Raw genomic sequence first — 20,114 nt, forward strand, 5'->3', positions numbered from 1 at the left:
GGTTCAGGGACAGGGGAATAGCGAGGTGTTAATGGCCATGCGCAGAACAAATAACCAAGGGGCGTTATTGTTCTGCGCATGCGCACTGGCGTACCGCTATTCCCCTATTCCCCAACCGATACGGTTCCCCTATTCTCAGGCATTACGAGGTACACGCATTACGCGTTCGTTCCTCGGCACCCGGCGCCCGACCGACCGACCGACCTGTCCGGCTTGCGGAGACCAAACCGCCGCCGATATCCGCGGTGTCCCCCGTGCGCGCCAAAAAGTTGGCCAGCGGGTGTCTTCGAGTGGAGAAATAAAGCGGGGCCACAAAGCGAGGAATGCGAGGCGCGGAAGAAGAGGAGGAGAGCAGCTGTCCCCTCTCCGCCGATGTGCTTGTGCTGCCGCCGCTGCATCGCTTTCGCGCGCCTTCTCTCGCGAACGATTAACGCTCCCTCGCCCGCTTCTTGCATCTGCTCCTCTTTCTCTCTCTCTCTCTCTCTCTCTCCCCCGCCCTTCCCGGCGTAGTATTGAGGGACAGGTCGCTTAAAGCGACGCTTTCTTCCTGGACTCGCCGCTGGAGCAGTTGACGCGAACAGCTAGCTCCGCATCCAGGTGCGGAGCGCGGCGGAGGAGGGGAGTCGGCCTGAGAAGAGGGATGGGTATGGGGAAAGGCCGGAGGAGAGGGCGCGCCTTCTTTCCAGTAGCAATGAAACATCGATGGAAGGGGGGGGGGGGGGGGGGGGGGGGCATTCGCATCATCCACCGCGTGCCAGTGTACGGGTGCTGCCCTTCTCTCTTCCCTTCGTCTCCTTTCCCCTCGTGTTTCTTTGGAGACGTTGCGAGAGGAGGGCGAGGAGCAAGTGCTGTGGAATTCGGTGACCCCCCTCTTTCTGCCGCGTTTGGCTTCCCCACCCTGTGCCTGCCCTCCCCCCCGTGGCTGTTACTCGTCCCTTTCATATTTCTGCGACGCCTGGCAGATGCTTGCAAATTCCTCGGACTCCCCCCACCCCCTCTTCCCCATCTCTGTTTTCGTCGGAGGCATTAAAAGCGTCGCTCTTCTGTTTTTGTGAGTTTGTCTTTCTCGAGGCCTTCTTCTTCGCCGTGTTACCCACCCGCTGCTTTCTCTCTTTCTTCTACTACCTCTCCCGTTCTCATCTTGCGAGGCTTCGTTCTCTCCCGCCGCCTGTGTGTTTGCGCGCGCCCGCGTGTGCGTGGATTTTTTCTCCGATCTTTGTATGGTCACCTTTTCTTAACTTTCGTTTTGTTTCGTTTTATCTTTCTCGGAGAACGCCGCAGCATGCAGTTGGTTCTCTCCCCCTTCCCTGTGTTTCTGCTTGCGTCCTTTCTACCATCTCGCTGCTCTTTACTGCCCTCCTGCATTTTTATCCTCCTGTCTTGGTTTACTCTCTCTTTTTGCTTGTTTTCCTCTGGCGCTGTCTCTGTGTTGCTCACTGTTTATTACTTCACACCGCGTGCTCGCTCGCGTGCATAGCTGCATCCAGTACGTCCCATGGCGGTGGTGCCCTGTTGCGTTTCTTTTTCCTTCGTCTTTGTCTTTTTCTCGGTCAGTCCCCGCGCGCCTTTTGCTTTTATTTGATTCGCTTCGGCCGCCCCATCCCGTCCCCCTGCGCTATCGTTGTTCGTGTGCTGCGCCGTGGCTGAGCCGGCTGCTCGCTTCGGCAGCGTCGAGGCGGCGGCGGAAACCGCTCGCGTCGTCGTCGTCGCTGCTATTTGCGTGTCTGCGTTGTGCTCGGCTTGGGTGTGTGCCGGCCGTGCCGTACTCGCCGCGCGGACCCTCCCCCCTTCCTTGCGTCCCACCCTCCTCGCCAAGCGGCCGTTCGTACTCGCCGCTGGACTGGCTTTGCCGGCGACGCAGAGAGATAGCCACGCAACGCGGAGCGAGCCGCGGAGGAGGAGCGCCCGTGCGCTGCATTCCACCCGAGAGCGGCAGTCAGCTGCGGCGGCGTCTCCCTGCCCTTTGTGCGATTACGGCTGGACGCGAAATAATAACACGGAAGAAGAAGGCCTCTCTCACTGCTGTAACGGCCCCATCCGACTCTCCCTGCCTTGCTCGCCTACCTCGTGGAAACCCATGCATGCGCTGATGCCCGGTGCGCCATGTGGAATGCGCGCCTCTCGTTCTGTACTTTTTTTAATTGGTTTTCTGGGGAAAGGAAATGGCGCAGTATCTGTCTCACATATCGTTGGACACCTGAACCGCGCCGCAAGGGAAGGGATAAAGGAGGGAGTGAAAGAAGAAAGGAAGTAGAGGTGCCGTGGTGGAGGGCTCCGGAATAATTTCGACCACCTGGGGATCTTTAACGTGCACTGAAATCGCACAGCACACAGGCGCCTTAGCGTTTTTCCTCCATAAAAACGCAGCCGCCGCGGTCGGGTTCGATCCCGGGAACTCCGGATGAGTAGTCGAGCGCCCTAACCACTGAGCCACCGCGACAGATGTGTACTTTGTTCTCGTATCTTGTTTTTGATGCGAAAGCATTGCATGGCTCATCGGCAACGAAACCCGGCGGCGTTGACCAGCAGCAGTGGTCCTAAAACCCCCAGTGACGTCACCATGGTCTCTCATGACGTCAACAGTAGACCATAAGATAGTGACGTCTACAAAGAAAAATAAAACTACTTCCGAAGGTGCGGGAAATTGAATCAATGACCTTCAGATTGCGAGGCGAGCACGCAACCCATAGGCTAAAATACCTTTTTCTTTTCCTTTATTGCTTCAGTTCACAGAACAAAATACAGACCGGACGAATCGGAAAGGTGATCGGGTTTACAGACAACAGGTCTCACTCGAGCGCACTTTTCCACTCGGGTACACATGGCTGAGTTCTCATAACCTCTACGATTCCACGAACAGAATCACCAAAACACTGACGAATATCTCTGACACGAGCATCATCATGACGAACAGCCATTCAGCGTTTGCACATGTGTAAACCCAAAAGCATTACCATATCATACGGCACACCCTCATCATTCCCGACTGCCAAAAAGCGAATTCCATGGGGATCTAAAGAAATCTTTCATCAAAGTTCGCTGTAAAACATCGCAAGCGAAAACCCCATGGTACAAAAGTTCCCTTTTCGGCCAGCCATTCCTTTACGGGGAGAACCCCGACATGCATTTTAAAGAAGAAAGTAATCCACAGCATGCTGTATAGGCATACGTTTTACACGTTTCGATACGTTTTGCCGCGGTCTATAAAAGTACAGTTACAGGGGAACAGGCAAAGCTACTTCAACAAGATATCGGTAAAGCTGTTTTTTTTTTTTTGCAACTCTAGTTGGATATTCTATTGAGAATCGGGTACAGAAGAAACGGGTTGCATTTACGACTCTGCGGAAATAACCACGTTGCTTCTTGGCGAATAAAGGTGGACCTAGTGCATGCGCTTCCTTGCGACTGCATGCATACTAATGAGTAGGTGTGTCATTAGAAAGGAAGAACACTTTAATGAACCTCGCAGCAGAGCTCGCAATGAAGCAGTGCTTTCGCATTCAAAACACGTAAGCCGTCTTAAGTGCCAATCGTGTTTTTGTTATTGTTTTTGTTTCTTCTCGGCTTTCGTCTCCCCCGTTGCGTTGGGTTTTTTTGACCGCGCTGCTTGGAGCCTAAAAAACTTACGTTCGAGTCGCGGTTGTAAGCACGCGGCACTGCACTTTGAAATATTTGTGCACCTGGGCGCCTTTGCTGGCTAAGCGCCAGCAGAGGCGCCTTGTATGGGCAAAGAGCTCACCATGTACAAAGCAGTGTTGCCTGGTGCGGTCCGAAAACGTTGATTTCATATTTGAAATGGAAAGGAAATCATGCATGTTGGCTTGTTACCGAAGCTGTTGGATGTTTTTGGATAATGGAAACAGCTAGACTTGTCGAGTAAAAGCGATAAGACTGCAGGCTCAACACATCGCGGTTGTTTTCGGAGGAGTCATGAACTATTCTTCGGCGTTGAAAATGAAAATTTGCTTTGATAAAAGGCAGGGCTCACCACCGTGAGGGAAGAAGGCCTAAAGGAGGGCGTAAAAAATGTAATGAGAGAGAATGGTGCCGTAGGGAAGGGGCTCCGGAATAATTTCTACCACCTGCAGGTGAAAGTTGAAAGCTCGTTTTTCAGGAGCCCCGCCGCGGTGGCTCAGTGGTTAGGGCGCTCGACTACTGATCCGGAGTTCCCGGGTTCGAACCCGACCGCGGCGGCTGCGTTTTTATGGAGGAAAAACGCTAAGGCGCCCGTGTGCTGTGCGATGTCAGTGCAAGTTAAAGATCCCCAGGTGGTCGAAATTACTCCGGAGCCCTCCACTACGGCACCTCCTTCTCCCTTTCTTCTTTCACTCCCTTCCTTATCCCTTCCCTTACGGCGCGGTTCAGGTGCCCAACGATATATATGAGACAGATACTGCGCCATTTCCTTTCCCCCCAAAAAAACCAATTTCAGGAAAATAAATGGCGCTGTAACAGACTCACTTCTCGGTGGATACCTCAACCACACCGTAGGGGAAGGGATCGAGGAGGGAGTGAAAGAAGAAAGGAAGAAAGAGGGGCCGTAGTGGAGGGCTTCGGAATAATTTCGACCATCCGGGGATTTTTGAAGGGCGACTGCACCACATTTTGAGAATTTCGCGATATTGAAGGATTTAAATCTATATAAGTTGTAGGCAAAGCACGCCAAGTGTGTTTGCACTAGCGTTTAAAATAGGGAAGTAATCGACGATTGAATTTTGTGCTTCTCCTCAATGCACCGGAGGTGCGCGGGGAAATTGTGTGACGTCACAGGAGGTATGATTTCAAATTACCGCTGCCGTCAGCCATACCCTGCGGAGCCTCGTTGGAAGCTGCCAAACAACGCTCGGCGAACTTTACTTTTGGTGGCGTTGGTTTTTTTTCCTTCAAAGCGGGCGCTTATGTGTTGGACACGGTTAATTGGAGAGACATGGGACGGGCCTTTGCCCTGCAGTGGGTGTAGTCAGGCTGATGATGATGATGTGTTGGAAATGTACCGATACCTTGATGACGTCATCATGCGCCCCCACTTCGCGTTGTGAGCTGCGGAGAAGCTTGAAGGCCGTCGCGATTTTAATCGGCGACTGAAAAAGTTGGTAGTAGCGCCTGTCCTGTGTTTCGTGTTTCTTCTACTCGTCCTAGTTCCGTTGCGCTTTGTCAGTCTGTGTCGTAGCGGATTGCGTCACCATTTCAAATGCTAGCTGAAAAGGACTTCGCATGCTTTACCTGCAAGTTTCGCACATTTGCACCTTTTAAGCTCGTCGATTTTTAAAACTTATGCGGTTCCCCTTTAAAGTGCACTCACATCGCACAGCACACGGGCGTCTTTTTTGAGTTCCTCCTCCATCGAGATGCGGCCGCCGCGGTCAGGTTCTTATGAACCGTTTGGCAAATAGCTGGTGGAGAAGGAGTAGGAGGTTGCGGGAGAGGCAAAAACGCTGCAGCTGTCTCATTAATGCCAGCCCTTTATACTCAGTGCCACCTGCCGGACCAGAGCCTTTTAGTTTATTTTTCTCTCTTGTCCAAACAAAGTATTTGTCTCAGGCTGTACTCCTGAACCATGCTGTGAGGGAAGAGATGAAAGCACTGAAAAAAGAATGAGAGAGGGAGAGAAAAATTAGCTGTGGTTAAACCCGGATGCACCTAGTAAGACGAGCGGCAGCTCTGTTAAGGTAAGCACACGCCACACGCTTTTATGTAGCGAACGGCGGGTCACGCGATTTCCAGCAGTTGCGAGAGTGCCGTCGGCTCCGCATACGCAGCTGTGGCGAGGCGCAGCGAGTCACGTGATTCGATAGCTGCGAGGCGAGTGAGCGCCGTCAGCTCGACGCGCGCAGCTGTGGCGGGGCGTGGTGAATTGATCACGTGGCATGACGTCAGAGCCAAGCCTCCGCTCCTCCTGGTTTGAAGGTCAAATTTCGCAGCCAAGTGACCTTGAGCTTTGTACGGGAGGAGTAGAGCTTTCGCTCTAAAAAGTATACTAGTGGTGTGTCCTTATCAAGCACCAGTGTGCAGCTAGCGTCTGAGGTTGGTGGCGCACTTGAGCCGCTCACATGCGCAGCCAATTCTCGCTGCGGTAATGGTAGGCTATAGCTTTCAGCTGTCTGCGCATGCGCGGGGAACACGTGCCAAATTGGCGCCCTACGGGAGCAGTAACGGTAGCAGTGCACTCCGAAGGTAATTAAGCCAAAATATTCTGCTAGAGCTCATAGCGGTGCTTGCTTCACTTTGGTGCTACCTGTCGTGAACGCATTTTTCAGCTGCGTAAGGTGCAGGAAGCAGTGGCTGTGGGCCTGGATCATAATAATAATTGGTTTTGGGGGAAAGGAAATGGCACAGTATCTGTCTCACATATCGTTGGACACCTGAACCGCGCCGTATGGGAAGGGATAAGGAAGGGAGTGAAAGAAGAAAGGAAGAAGGAGGTGTCGTAGTGGAGGGCTCCTGAATAATTTCGACCACCTGGGGATCTTTAACGTGCACTGACATCGCACAGCACACGGGCGCCTTAGCGTTTTTCCTGCATAAAAACGCAGCCGCCGCGGTCGGGTTCGAACCCGGGAACTCCGGATCAGTAGTCGAGCGCTCTAACCACTGAGCCACGGCGGCGAGGCCTGGATCTTGATTCTTCATAAGCGCGAACGTCAAGAATTCAGAGTTAGTAGAAATATGCGAGAGTGCTACTTTTTTGGCGACTCTTAACATGCCGCTGAAAAAAAAAAAAAAGAACGAGAGCTCATGCATCAAAAACAGCCAGTCACGGTTCCTCGTCTACGCGTTGTAGATCGTGGTCAGCACTTTGGTTGAACTTTCCAACGGCAAGGTTAACGTGAGGGCCAGCCTGCTTATGCTCGCTGTTTTTTTTTTTTTGTAAAATACGAAAGTCCTAGTAGCTGGAGTGTGAAATCATCGTCATCCGTACTGAGAAGTTCCTAGGTCTACTCTCAAGACGTGAATTGGGACGCTTTCACGGTGCCTCCGAAGCTTCTGCGACTCAGAGGAGTGGGGACAAGGGCTCGTATCACCCTCCGGAAATCTGGAGCTTGAAGGGTGCGATGAGCGCCCCCTGCGCAGCTCAAAAACATATACTGTGGTTTACTGTAAAAATATAGTAAGCTGGCCTCTATCACATTCGCTTTTATGAAAAGGGATTGAGCGAGTGATCAGCTTACTGCCTTTTTACTGCTGTGTATTCATGTTAAGAGTGCATGATAGCGAGATGATCGCTTTGGTCCCGCACATGACTCTGGAGGGTGGTGGGTGAAGGGCGCTTTTAAAACATCGAGCAGCTCCACACTCGGCATCGCCCGTTAAGCGTGCAGTTCATTCTCGCCCTCTCGCTTTAGGGTGCAGCGGGGGTAAACTATCGCGCACTCTTTTTTTTTTATATATCAACAGGCTGGCAGCGTGAACGCTCTCTCAAGCACGAGTGTTGATTCTCCGAACGACCTCCTGCTGGGAAATGTCGCCGCTGCAGGCCGCACAGGCCCAGGCCTTGAGCGCACGCACCGCCCATGCTGCTGCGTTGAGCATACAAATGCGCTTGACCGCGCGTAACACTGGCTGCGGCACCAATAACTGAACAGCCAAGGCCTTGTACTACCGTACACTGCGGTTAGACCGATAATATACGCGTGTGTACGTAGGACTGGCTGGACAATGCTTTCTGGACGCCGGGCAAGCCGCGCGCAAAACCTTGTCTGGAGAAATGGACGTGTAGAAACAAAGAAAGAATGAAAAAAAGAAAGAAGGAAGGAATGAAAGACGTAAAGAAGAAAAGAAAGAAACCTGCTCTCACAAAATAACGCATTTTCATGGTAACAAGGCCTTTCTGCTCGCCTGGCCTTGCTGCGCGCGCGCGCGCGCGTGTGTGTGTGTGTGTGTGTGTGTGTGTGTGTGTGTGTGTGTGTGTGTGTGTGTGCGTGCGCGTGTGCGTGCGTGCGTGTGTGTGTGTGTGTGTGTGTGTGTGTGTGTGTGTGTGTGTGTGTGTGTGTGTGTGTGTGTGTGTGTGTGTGTGTGTGTGTGTGTGTGTGTGTGTGTGTGTGTGTGTGTGTGTGTTTCGCGCCGTCAGCTCCTGCATTCCATCAGCGCGGTGGCTACTGTGAGGAGTAAAGCTTGCGGCGTGCACTGGTTTCGACAGAATAGTGATGGAACGGGAAATTAAAGTGCTCTTGGTCGAGCCTGCCGCGGGGAAAAGAAAAGATAAATCGATCGACTCCTGCTGTACGCTCTGGGACCGTCGCTTGCATACCGTACGCCCCACACGCACACTGTCCCACTTCCCGGCTTGGTGCCGAGCTGCCCTCTCCGCCTCCTTTCTTAGAGTTGTCCTTTTTAGTTTTTTAGTGTATATTGATTTGATGTTCGCTCTTAAGCTCCGTAAACAGGCTTACACTCTTGCACTTACACTCTTAGCGAGTCTTACACTCTCCACCCTCTTCCTCTCCGCTGTATTGAAAAGAATGAAGAGCAGTGGCAGGTGGAGTGGAGAGCAGTTGAACGGGCGGGAGGGGGGGGGGGGGGTCGGAATTCGCTCGTCGCGACCGAAACGACGACACCGCCCCGAATAATAAAACGCGTTGCGGGGACGCGGCACGGTCACTTTCTTTTTCTCTTCTACTCTTTTTTGTTCTTCTTCTCCTGGTTGAGCCCTTATCAAGCATCCCCCTCCCCCCCCCCCCCCCCCCTTCCCCCGGCCTGATCGCACGCGAGGTATGCATACCCGCTCCGACAACCTCCCTTGCTTAGTTATTGCCTAACCAGTTTTCAGATCTCACCCTTCCCTTCCTCCTTCTCTCTCTCTCTCTTTCTCCCTTATTCGTCGTAACCTCCGCCGCGACTCACCGCTAGCACCTGCGCCAGGTGTCGAAAGGGAAAGCGAGTTTCGTTGCATTAGGACCGTGCGCGTGAGCAGTGATGCACCTCTCTGATCCTCTCCGTGTTCCTCTCTCTCTCTTTCCTTAGGGTGTGCACACTATTCTACTGTCTCTGTTTGCCTCACTGTTTATCGTGGACACGTGTGCGGATCAAAACTTACATCGGTTGTCGAGTCGGGTCTTCCTCCGTACATTAGTTATATTCATCTGGCGCTGCTCATTCGTGCACGTTATCGCAGAACTTTAGTTACAACCTTTGTCCGTAAAGTTTCGAGACTGATTTATTTTATTTTCTAGAAATCATTCCCCAAAACAAATGTTGGTGCATGTGTGTAGAGCCATCTTTTTGGGCTAACCTGCGCTATTTATGTTAATTGCTGTGACAGCCGCTAGATGGCACATGTGCAAAAAGAAACGTTAGCACTAGTCGTTTGCGCATTCTACTGTGAGTGAATGTGGAGAGATGGACATCAACCTCGAACAGCGTGTAAAAATAAAATTCTGTGTGAAGCTCGGAAAGACAGCCACACAGACGTATGAGCTCCTTCGTGACGCTTACGGCAACGAGACATTATCGCGAGCGCGAGTTTTCGAGTGGCGCAAGAGGTTCGTTTCGGCGAGAACGCCGGTGGCAGACGACACAAGATAGGGGTGCCCTTCACCCTCACGGATTGAAACAACGTGGCTCGGATCAGGGAGATCGCACAGCAAGACCACACCATTACATCCTCATGCTATCAGATGCTCTCGACATTAGTTAGACAACATGCCACCAAAATTTGCGTGAGAACTTGGGAAACGAAAGCTGAATGCCAGACTTGTGCTGCACTCCCTCACGCAGGACCAGGAGGACAGGCGGGCATCAGTGAGCGCTGATTTGCTCTCCGAGGCAGAGAAGGATGTTGCATTCGTCGACAGCATCATTGCTGAGACGAAACGTGGTGTATTCAATACGATCCTCAAACAAAGAGGCAGAGCCCCAGATGGCGGTCCACAAGCTCTCCGGCGTCGAGAAAGGTGCGACGACAGAAGACCAAAACAAAGGCGATGCTGATAGTTTTTTTCGATGCCAGAGGCGTTGTACACCACGAGTTCGTCCCACAATGGCAGGCGGTGAATCAGGAGTTTTATATCCGCGTGCTCAACACATGCGTGATGCACTGCGACGCCGTCGCCCTGACTTACGGGCATCTGGACAATGAAGCCTTCTCCACGATAACGCAAGGCCGTACACTGCTCTCAGCGTGACAAAATTTCTCTCCAAGCACAGCATTACTATACTTCCACATTCGCCATACTCGCCTGACCTCTTCCCATGCGATTTTTTCCTGTTTCCTCGCGTGAAGAGAGTCCTAAAAGGTCGCTGGATGGGGCGCATGGTGGCCATTCAAGACGCCACGACAAAGGAGCTGACAGCCCTACCAAAAGAAGCGTTTCCGACTGTTTCCAAGACCTCAAGGAGCGTTGAAAGCTGTGTATAGACTACAAGGGAGACTATTTTGAAGGTGTGCTGCACAAATTATTTCAATGTTAAACGCATTTTTTTAATTGACTCAGTCTCGGAACTTTACCGACAAAGGTAGTCCAGACAGCGAGGCCCAGGCCCCCGTTTTTTCGAGAGGGGGGGGGGTGGCAATTTGGCTCCAGCACCGTTTTCGTTTACGTCACAGAATGCGCGGGAAGCCGGGTAATCGGTACGTCGCTGTTCCCCCAAGAGGGCTTATACATGGTGCGTCAGAAATTCTCGGGCCACAGGGCCTCCTTTTGGGCCGTGTAGTGGGACATTTACGACGACCCCAAACCAGAGAATCTGTGTAGCTGGTAAGCAAAATATAATTCGTACATTTGAGAACCTTGGTATAGCACCTCTGAGGCCCTCTGGCTTGGGAACTTTTGGCGCGCCCTGTACATTGCGCGTACTCTGACTTGCCATTTGCATCCTTTCAGCCACCTCTTATGTCGTGCCAGCCGAGCAAAACCACGCGATTTCATGCTCGTTAACCTTGATATCCTTTTGTCTCTAGGGGCATAGATGTATTCCGATGTCGAGACGTTTTTCGCGCGCATTCTGAACAGTTGCGCGACCGCTAGGTTTACTCGTTCCTGGAACGCGGCGTTGCCCTCTGTCGGTGAAACATGGCGTTGCCCACTGACATCCAGATCTGGCTCCCGGGTGTGACTCCGAGTTGATAACTTTTATAAGGTCAGCTAAAGTTCCTGGATAGGTAAGCTTGTCGATTTTTGTGAGGCTTTCTATAGGGACTGAAAGTTTAGCAGCGCGTTTTATGTTCAGTGCCGGCGCCCTATCGTGGCTTGACGGGGTGAAAGATAAGAATGAGAAAAAGAAACATATTGGAGCACTTGTCCAGTTGGTGTCAATGCACGTGATCGTTTGTAACACCTTGAACAGATATCTACGCGATACTATGTAAAGAACGGCACTTGTCGTAGAATAAGGTAGACAGCTCAATCCCTTTGTTACAGCAATAAATGCCTGGCCTGCATGCACACTTGGGATTTCACGTCGGGCACGTCGTCGCCTCGCAAAATCGCGACGGCCCCCTAGTAGTCTCTCTGAAAACCACCGATCGGGAACAGGCGAAGGGCTTCATGACCTCCACCTCCTCCACATTATCCTCGCAATACTAATCGCGTACATTAGGGCGTGTGCTACTAATGCAGTTAGCACATATGGTAACTGCAACTCATTTTGCGAGGTACACTGTACTGCACCCTACTGGAGCTCTCAAGGGGTTACCCAAGCGGCTCCGAATAACATTCTGCAGTAGATTTAATCACAACAGCGGATCCACAGGTCTTGAAACTACTGCTGTAGAGTGCGTGTGTAACGTAGAGGCTCCTTCTCTCTCTCTCTCTTTTTTTCTCGGAATCATGCTTATGTGAAGACTGAAGAGAGGTAAACGCAGCGCCATGCAGTGCCTGTGCAGTGCCTGTGTGCATTGGAGACGAATGCTAACGGCGGATTCCGTCCCATACCGTAGTTCACTATCGACTTGACAGGATAGATGCTATCACACTGTGTTCGGAACGGCTTTTGCTCAGGAGCCGCTGTGTCGGGACTGTTTCCAACAGAGAGAGCCAATCCAGGTTGCAGCCCCTACTTACTATCGCTAAGCGTCCTAAGGTCTGGCTGTTCACGCAGAGCCTCGTTACATGGCGTTTTCCTACTAGCATTTATAGCCAGAAACAGCAGAAGCCGATGCCGAAGTATGAAGGCTATAATCGGATACAAGTGACGAAAAAAAGCGGCTTTTTCCCGTCGAAGGACCCCCTGCCAGCCAGTGGTGACGGCAGACCCTCGTGAACCTTCTAGCGTAATAATGCAGGGAGTGGCAGATGAACGGGGATATCCCTGCATTGTTGGGGGTAGTCTGTTCCTTGCATTGTCCCGATATACTCACCCTAGCAGGTTCATGAGAATCGGCTGATGCCTTTGGCTGAAAGGGGGCCCTTCGACGGGGAAAAGCTGCTTTTTTCTTTAGTTGTATCCGACTATAGAAGCAGGCATGAGGCACCAGCTGATCCGCTTTTGAGGATAAGCCACATCTCTGCATGCATATGTATTATATGCGTTCGCATATTACACCTGCAAGGACACCTTCGTTCTATAGCCTTGCCAAATATGTCTTCTCAGTTGGCCACTTTGGCACAGGTGTGTGTGTGTGTGTGTTTGAAGGAGGAGGGTGGGGGGGGGGGGGGGGGCACCCTTCCTCGTATAGCTGCCGCATCGCCATCGTATCGACGGACTTCCGAAACTAATCTGTATGGGGAATCCTTACCACGCTTTCATTTTGCTCTAAGCACTCGTTACTTTACGTGAAAAGAAACAGTCGCCTCCGATAGAGGGTCGTGCCAAATATCTGGACTCGCATCCAGGTAGGATCGCGGGGTGTCTGCCTCTACGTTGCTCCCCTGACAATAATTGCGTACCTTTCGTGTTTTGTCCATTCGTGAATGTCTCCATTTATCCCTCCCTTTCTCACTTCCTTCGACGCAGGTCGTGTGGCGGCGTGCCCGGCGTGCTGCCCAGCGGTAGGCGCCATGTGTGCGGGTCGGAGCTGATTACGCCGCTGCTGCCGTGCCATGCGGGCCCGACCCCCGCCGCCAGCCATCCAGGGCGTGCCGGTGAGTAGCACTGCCGTACAATACAGTGCAGTGGAATGCGGTGCGTTTTTAGCCAGCGCAGTGCGTCTTTCTGTCTATCTAAGACCGCCTGGAAACCGCCGTCTCAATTAAGAGAGGAAGGCAAAACTGAAGGCTGTACTAGTCCTCGCATCCTGCTGATATGTTGCGTGCATGTCTAGCGTTCGGAAAGAAAATTAAAACAATAAAACAAACAGCAGGCCCTGCTTATCTACGCACGCATTGGTGAACGCGAGGCCACTGGAACGCGCGTTTCCGGAGTCCGCTGGCACTGCTCGTAAGACTGCGGGGGTTGCCTGGTGTGCCCGAAATTCGTCCGCGCTTACGTTTTCCCGGCAGCCTCCGAGCCGTCAGGATGTGCGTCCCATTGAGAGGGAGAGCTGCGTGCGCCTGTGGAGTTCCCCCCCCCCCCCCCCCCCCCCCCGCGCGCGAGTGAAGTGGCTGCTGTTGCGACGTGTTGCGCGCCCCTGACAACGATTACTCATCGCGGCGGGCCACGAGCAGTCCCGGTCACCGTGCGCTCACCTAACTGCGCTAGCTAGGCCCGATTAAGGGGCACGCAGAAAGAGAAAAGAAAGAGAGTCTTAATGATAAGCGAAATAAAACAAAAAAAAAAAACAAGGGGAGGAATGTGAGAGTGCTAGCCCCGAAAGATGAGTTCAGGGGGTGCCTAATAAAATGGCCCGGCGAGTGGGGCGCTGCCCCGCTATCACGCTCATTCCCAGAAAGATGCGCGGGGAGGGGATGTCGATGGGTGAGGGCAGAAAGTATAGTGGAAAGGGGAAAAGTGGCCTCAGCTGCGGCGCTCTCCATCTCCCCTCGCCTACCGCGCGTGTGTGTGTGTGTGTGTGATTGGAAGGGGGGGGGGGGGGATGTCCTCAAGCGCGCCAAGCATTCGAGAGCAACGCGCCCGTGCGCGCATCCACGGGGGATGGCGGCCGGCGGCGGGCATGCCCCTCGTGAAAGGCAGGAGCGGCAGTGCCACAGAGACGTGCTTTCTCTTTGCTGCCTGGCAGGTCCCCTGGGGGGTGTCTCAGAACGACCTCGAGGCCGTTGAGGACATCCTGTCGGCCACCTCACTCGGTGAGTACTCTCCCTCAAGCTGCTGTTGCATGTGCGGGTGCTCATCGCCACGGTGGTATGCTTGCTCGCGTGTGGGATTGCAGCGACTACGATTTCCTGGACCAGCAGCGTTCCGTTACTACTGCCGGGGCCATACGCTGGACCATTTCTTTTTTTTCTGCGGCGTCATCTCGTGTGCTCTTGGTTTGTCCTGCATGCGGTCTCTGTCACAGAGAGCTCTGTCGTCGGCGCAGCTGAAATGAGATCCTGGGCATGCCTACGTCAGTGATAGAATCGCCATGGTACAGCGCGCTACTGCTCGGACGATCCAGGCGTGGTCTACTGTGAGCGAAGCACAACGTACCGATGCCATTGCAAAAACTCTGGCGAGCATTTGTCGTTATTGTTGAGACGATCGTGCTGGCCTGCGACGGCGTTTGATGATTGGCAGCTGGGCCTCACCCACCGCGTGTCTTCCATTTGATGCGCAGCGTCGCTGGGAAGTAGATAGTTTCGTGGTGTAGGTTCTGCAGTACATGTTGGCTGCTCTCATGAAAGGAACAGCAAAGAAATAGCGGAGGTGGACCTGTGAGTTCTGCAAACCTTCGCGGCCGGAGTCCTCATCTCTGCCGCGGTTTCAACGTGTCAAGACCTCGCGGACTGGTGTTTGTGACCGATGGAAGAACGCAAGAGGGTGCCTGGGAAGAATTAACGACAAAAAATACGAATGGATGAGGGGGACAGAAATAGTGAAGGAGTGTGTGTGTGTGTGTGTGTGTGTGTGTGTGTGTGTGTGTGTGTGTGTGTGTGTGTGTGTGTGTGTGTGTGTGTGTGTGTGTGTGTGTGTGTGTGTGTGTGTGTGTGTGTGTGTGTGTGTTTACCCTCTCCCCTCGTTGATAGTGTATAGAATGGAGTACCGGCGCGCTAAATTTTCATTGAATAGACTTATGTACAGCGATCTTTCATTCGGAGAGATCAGGGGTAACGCAGTCACTCAGTCACAACACCAATCCATTGCTTGGGAACCTGTAGTTTTGCTTCGGTATGTCTCTCGGGGTTGCGCGCTTACATCCTGTCCTGAATTTATGCTTGGCTGTCATTCTCCTTGTTCATTAAACAACCAACGCGCACAAGGTACTTGACAGGTATACATACTTGTGGCTGCTGTGTATACATATATACACGTACTACATGAGTGATTGAAATAATTTATGGGCGCATGATAACATATAGAAAGCAGGGAAAGAAGGGAGTAATGTTAACCAGACTGGATGCCATTTTGCTACCTTACACATGGAGGAGAGACATCAAATGTTGCAAAGAAAAGAAATGAGAGCAGAGAAATGTGTGCAGGCAATCGCACCGTTACCAAATATCGCAGGTGATTTTTCTGAGGGTGCCGAGTTTACAGGGACACCGAGGAGAAATTGAAGTTGACCCAGATCTATAGATTACCACTCTTTATTGAGAGAGAGACTACTTTGTCATTTGAAGATTTTACTTTGCGAGAGTTCTTGTGAACTGGAGAAGATCTCTAAATTAGCGGAAGTTGCTGCCGCCACGGGGCCGTTGTCACAAATAAACCTCGGTAATGTCAGGGGAGGTTTCATCTTCCAAAGAAGAGAAAACGGAGGATTCCGCGCCTGAATTTTAGGGCAAGTCTTGTTTTGCAAACAATGGTAGACTGTTATCGCGTGAGGAGAACGAACACGAAAATAAGCGCGAAAAAAAAAATAAACGAAGTGAATCCGAGGCCATCGACGTCATCAGCGTCGCAAGTTTCAATTAGAGCGGTCTGTAGTGGTTTGAGCACCCGCCTCGCATGCGGGAGGTGTGGGGTTCGACCCCCAGTGCCCAACGCTGATACAACGGGCGTATGCTTTCTCTTTGTATAGTGCTGGGCTCCTCAGCGGTGAAGTGCTTGGGAAATAGGTCTTTGACTCCGCCTTGCGAAGGTGAAAACACCTTGTGCCATGGTGCTCTGTGGCCGAAGCTTCTCTTCCGCCATAAAAATTAATCATCATTGAATCAGAGTGCCGGGAAAAATATTCTAACCTTGGCTTGGAATGGCGCAGCATTTAAACCGTCTTTTGCTGCTAGCTGAACAAGCCTAAACTAAGTCACGAAAGACACATCTGTCGGATTTTCGCTAAGAGCAAAAGCCCGCGGAGCTGACCCTAGCGTCCGTGACAGCAGTCGGGGAGATTGCTGCCCCGTTTACCGGTGAGGCCAAGGTCACAGGATGTTCGGCACAGAAAGTGATCGGCTGGCCGGCCGGCTTGAAGCAGTTCATAGTTAAGACATTAACGTCGACGGTCAATAGAAGCTAAGGCAAGGCCGCCGCGGTGGCTGAGTGGTTGTGGCGCTCGGCTGCTGACCCCGAAAGACGCAGGTTCGATCTCGGCCGTGGCGGTCGAATTTCGATGGAGGCGAAATTCTAGAGGCCCGTGTACTGTGCGATGTCAGCGCACGTTAAAAAACCCCAGGTGGTCGAAACTTCTGGAGCCCTTCACTACGGCTTCGCTCATATAGCCTGAGTCGCTTTGGGAGGTTCAACCCCCCCCCCCCCCACGCCCACCCCTAAAATTATCAAAAAAAGCTAAGGTAAGCCTAACGACCGGCAGATTGCGTTGAACGCACTTCAGTGATTGTAAAAATGCGAACAACTATATTTTGCCACTGGCTTCGCGTTGAAACTGGCATACCGATGCTGTGGAATGGGTACTACGGAGCATGCAGCGATGCCGGCTACGATAGACAAAAGGCTAGCGGCTGGCACACTGTAGACAAACAAAAGCGAAACTATGAATTCACTATAAGAGGAATTCGTTATACGCGAACTTCTAAACTGATCACCGCGCTGGCCGATGAGAAGGGTCGCTTCGACTGTAAAAGACTTGCGCTTACGCATTTCTGAAATCGCGTTGCATACGCGCAGTGGCAGCGTTTGCAAAACAGGTTCACGGCAGACCTGCTGGGCGCGGGAGATTTAGCCGAAAGCCCGGAGAAAAGTGTTTCGGGCGTGGCTCTCGCGATGTGCGCTGCCTGCCGGCCGAGCTCAGATCGGCGAATCTTCTGTCTCAGCTCGCGCATCGCTGTCGGCTACACGCCCGTCGATACGCATATCAATAATTAAGGCGGGTTCGGGAAGGGGCGGCCGGGCGGGGAAGGAGTGGGGAGGGGTGGGCGCAAAAAGGAGGGCGGTGGCTCTGACGGAGCCTCTTGTTGGGGTAGGAAAAGAAAAAAAAAAGAAGCCTGTGGGAAGTGGGGCATTTTTTACTAAAGGCGGGCGTTACCCCCGCGACGAAGACGACGCGCCGGCTCCTCTTCTTGGACTTTCCTCCTCTCTGTTGTCCTCTCAATCATTGTTATACAAACCAATGGCCGGGTTTCATGCGCAAAGGAGCCGCGCTCTCCGCCGACCGCCGATTAACGAGCGAGGCCACTCAGCTTCTGCCTTTCTCGGGTTGCAGCAGCGCGATCTTCTTCCGAGCCCGCGAGCGAGCAGCAGCAGCCAGGGTGGGCCACTCGTCGCCAGGGGCGCCTTTGGCGCGCGGGCACGGCCCTGCCTTTTAAACGGTGGGACAACGCGGCCGCCTTGGCGGCATCTTGACGGAGAGAGAGCGGTCTCTCGCTTGATGAGCGCGTCTGACAGCCGGGCCATCTGCCGCCGCGCTGTCCGGGGAGATGTCAGTCGCGTGGAATGCGGCGGCCTCGATCACCGCGAGAGGGAAGGAAGCCCGGTGGTTGTGTCGCGCACTGTGATTTTGGGGCCCGGCGATGGAGGGGGGGTAGGAGACTCCCTCTTCAGCAGCAGCCTGATTACAGACGGGAGGAGCGCGTAGAGCTGGATGATCCACGCTCGGAAAAAGAGAGAGCGAGCGGGTTCCTTCTTTATCTTCTGTTGATCGGGGCGCCCCCAAACACAAACATCGTCCCGTCACGCGACAATATCCCACGACCAGACAGAGCCCCATCACCCTGTCAGGGCTACCCGGCCATTTGTGCGGCGCGTGCGCGCGCGCTTCCGAGCAGCCGTCCCGAAGAGTCGGCGCAGCAGCCACCGCTCCTCTGCACGCGGCGGTAGCTGCCTGCCACAGAAGAGCTCCCGCGGCCTAACCTAGAATTAGCGCCCGGTGTGTCTGTCGCCTCGCTCGCATTCCACGCGTTCTATCTCGCTCCATTCGTTGCCTGTTTTTGTTTCCCCCTTTTCCGAACCTCTCTCTCTCAGCCTCTTCCTCGCTTCCCGGGACCTGCCTGGAACGCCTCCTTTTCTCATTGTGTGACAGCTGGCAGGACGGGGAGGAGGAGGATGAGAATGCTCCCGGGGAAAAAGAAGTCGGAGTAGTAGACGCGGGGGAGTGTGAGGGTCGCGGGGGGGGGGAAGAGGTTGACTCCTCGATGCGTGTGCGTGTGGCGGTCACCACCTGGCTTCTGTTGAGCTGCTGCTGCTGTTGTGCAGCCACAGGCAGAGGCCGTTTCTTGGTCGTTTTCCTTTTCCGCCAAGTTACGGGGCTCTTCTTCCGCGTCGCCCCTCCCCGTCGCTTTGCAACTAGCGGCCTGCATTCGGCGGCTTTTCTCTTCCCTCCTCTCCCCCTGTCTGCCTTCGGTCTGTTCCCGCCGGGGAGGAGGAGAGTAGGGGCAGCGGGCGCAGCAGCAGCGACGGGCGTCTTCTCAGAGTCTTCACACTCACACTCGCCTCCGAGCTGTGTCTCCGTTATTTGCACCCCGCGTCTCACGCGTCACTCCTTTTGTGACTCGCCTTTGCGTTCTTGATCGTTTTTTTTTTTCCCACGATCTTGAGGAACTTATCGGCCCGCCGGATGGGGCAAACTTCCAGTTGGTCCGCAGTTTCTCAGTCCGAAACACGCAAGACACATCTTTTTAGGGAAGTTGGCCTTTATAAAAATATTGCCACGTTTTAATGACAATATAACTACTTTTACACTCACAAAAAAAATTATTTTATGACTTGTGAGCTAGAAAAGGCAAAGGAAAAATTGAAATACAAATAGCGCCGCCGCCGATCGTTTCCGGAAGCAAGCTGCGATGACGCAAGACCGATTTTTCTGCAGGGGTGCGTGTTCACGGAGTCGTCCTCTCCGCTATAGACGTCACGAATTTGAATCGAGTGCTGGGAAGAAAAAAAAATGTTTCATTTAACATCCAATTGTCTCAGCAATAAATACGTATGTTGATGCCACACAAACATCATCATGTCACGAAAAAGTCGCGGGAGAGACAAAAACCGGCCGGCTGGAATCGTGTTCGCGTAGCATGCGTTGTTTTTTTTCGGTTATGGAGGAAAAACGCTAAGGCGCCCGTGTGCTGTGCGATGTCAGTGCACGTTAAAGATCCCCAGGTGGTCGAAATTATTCCGGAGCCCTCCACTACGGCACCTCCTTCTTCCTTTCTTCTTTCACTCCCTCCCTTGTCCCTTCCCTTACGGCGTGGTTCAGGTGTCCGCCGATATATGAGACAGATACTGCGCCATTTCCTTTCCCCCAAAACCAATTATTATTATTATTATTATTAGCATGCGGTTTGGTCGAGGCACGCCTTACGCCCGCGCCCTAATGAGCCTTTCGCGCAACGTGCCGCCACCGCATATTCCTGCTTCTCTCTCCTGGACTGAAGGCGTGCGATTAATTAGATTCTTCTTACGTCATTGCGACTGAACGCCGGCCCCTCCTTTCACCTTTCTCTAACAGCGAGCAGCGCTTCAAGTTGGCTTCGCTTGTGGCGTATGTGAGAGGAGGAGGCATCGGAGCGCTCACTCAACTCGTGCTTCCTGTCGCGGAAGTTCTCGTCGCCGAGATCACCGTTTGTTTTTCGTTTTTTCGTGAAGAGCTCACCGTGCCGAAGACTATTCTGTTTCATTCATTGCGTGCCAGAGCCGCCTGGCGTTGAGTGAAAACGACCGTTTATCGCATAAACGCTAGCGCGAAGGCTCATTTCTGTCAGCATAGGAAAGCCCCAAACTAGGTAGGGTACTTAGAAGCTCAGCATTTAGGC

The 20,114-nt window shown here is 52.9% G+C and overlaps 1 protein-coding gene across 1 annotated transcript in view; it reads left to right on the plus strand.

Moving 5' to 3' along the window:
* The window catches only part of LOC144093704 (uncharacterized), a 94,307-nt gene that overhangs the window by 26,321 nt on the left and 47,872 nt on the right, over positions 1-20,114 (plus strand). Inside the window, exons 2-3 of the mRNA XM_077627308.1 lie at positions 12,892-13,019; positions 14,054-14,120. Of these exons, the coding sequence (XP_077483434.1) occupies positions 12,978-13,019; positions 14,054-14,120 (109 nt within the window). The 5' untranslated portion in view covers positions 12,892-12,977. The remainder of the gene's footprint in view (positions 1-12,891; positions 13,020-14,053; positions 14,121-20,114) is intronic.

The sequence above is a fragment of the Amblyomma americanum genome, chromosome 6, assembly GCF_052857255.1.
Source record: "Amblyomma americanum isolate KBUSLIRL-KWMA chromosome 6, ASM5285725v1, whole genome shotgun sequence".
NCBI lineage: Eukaryota > Metazoa > Arthropoda > Arachnida > Ixodida > Ixodidae > Amblyomma > Amblyomma americanum.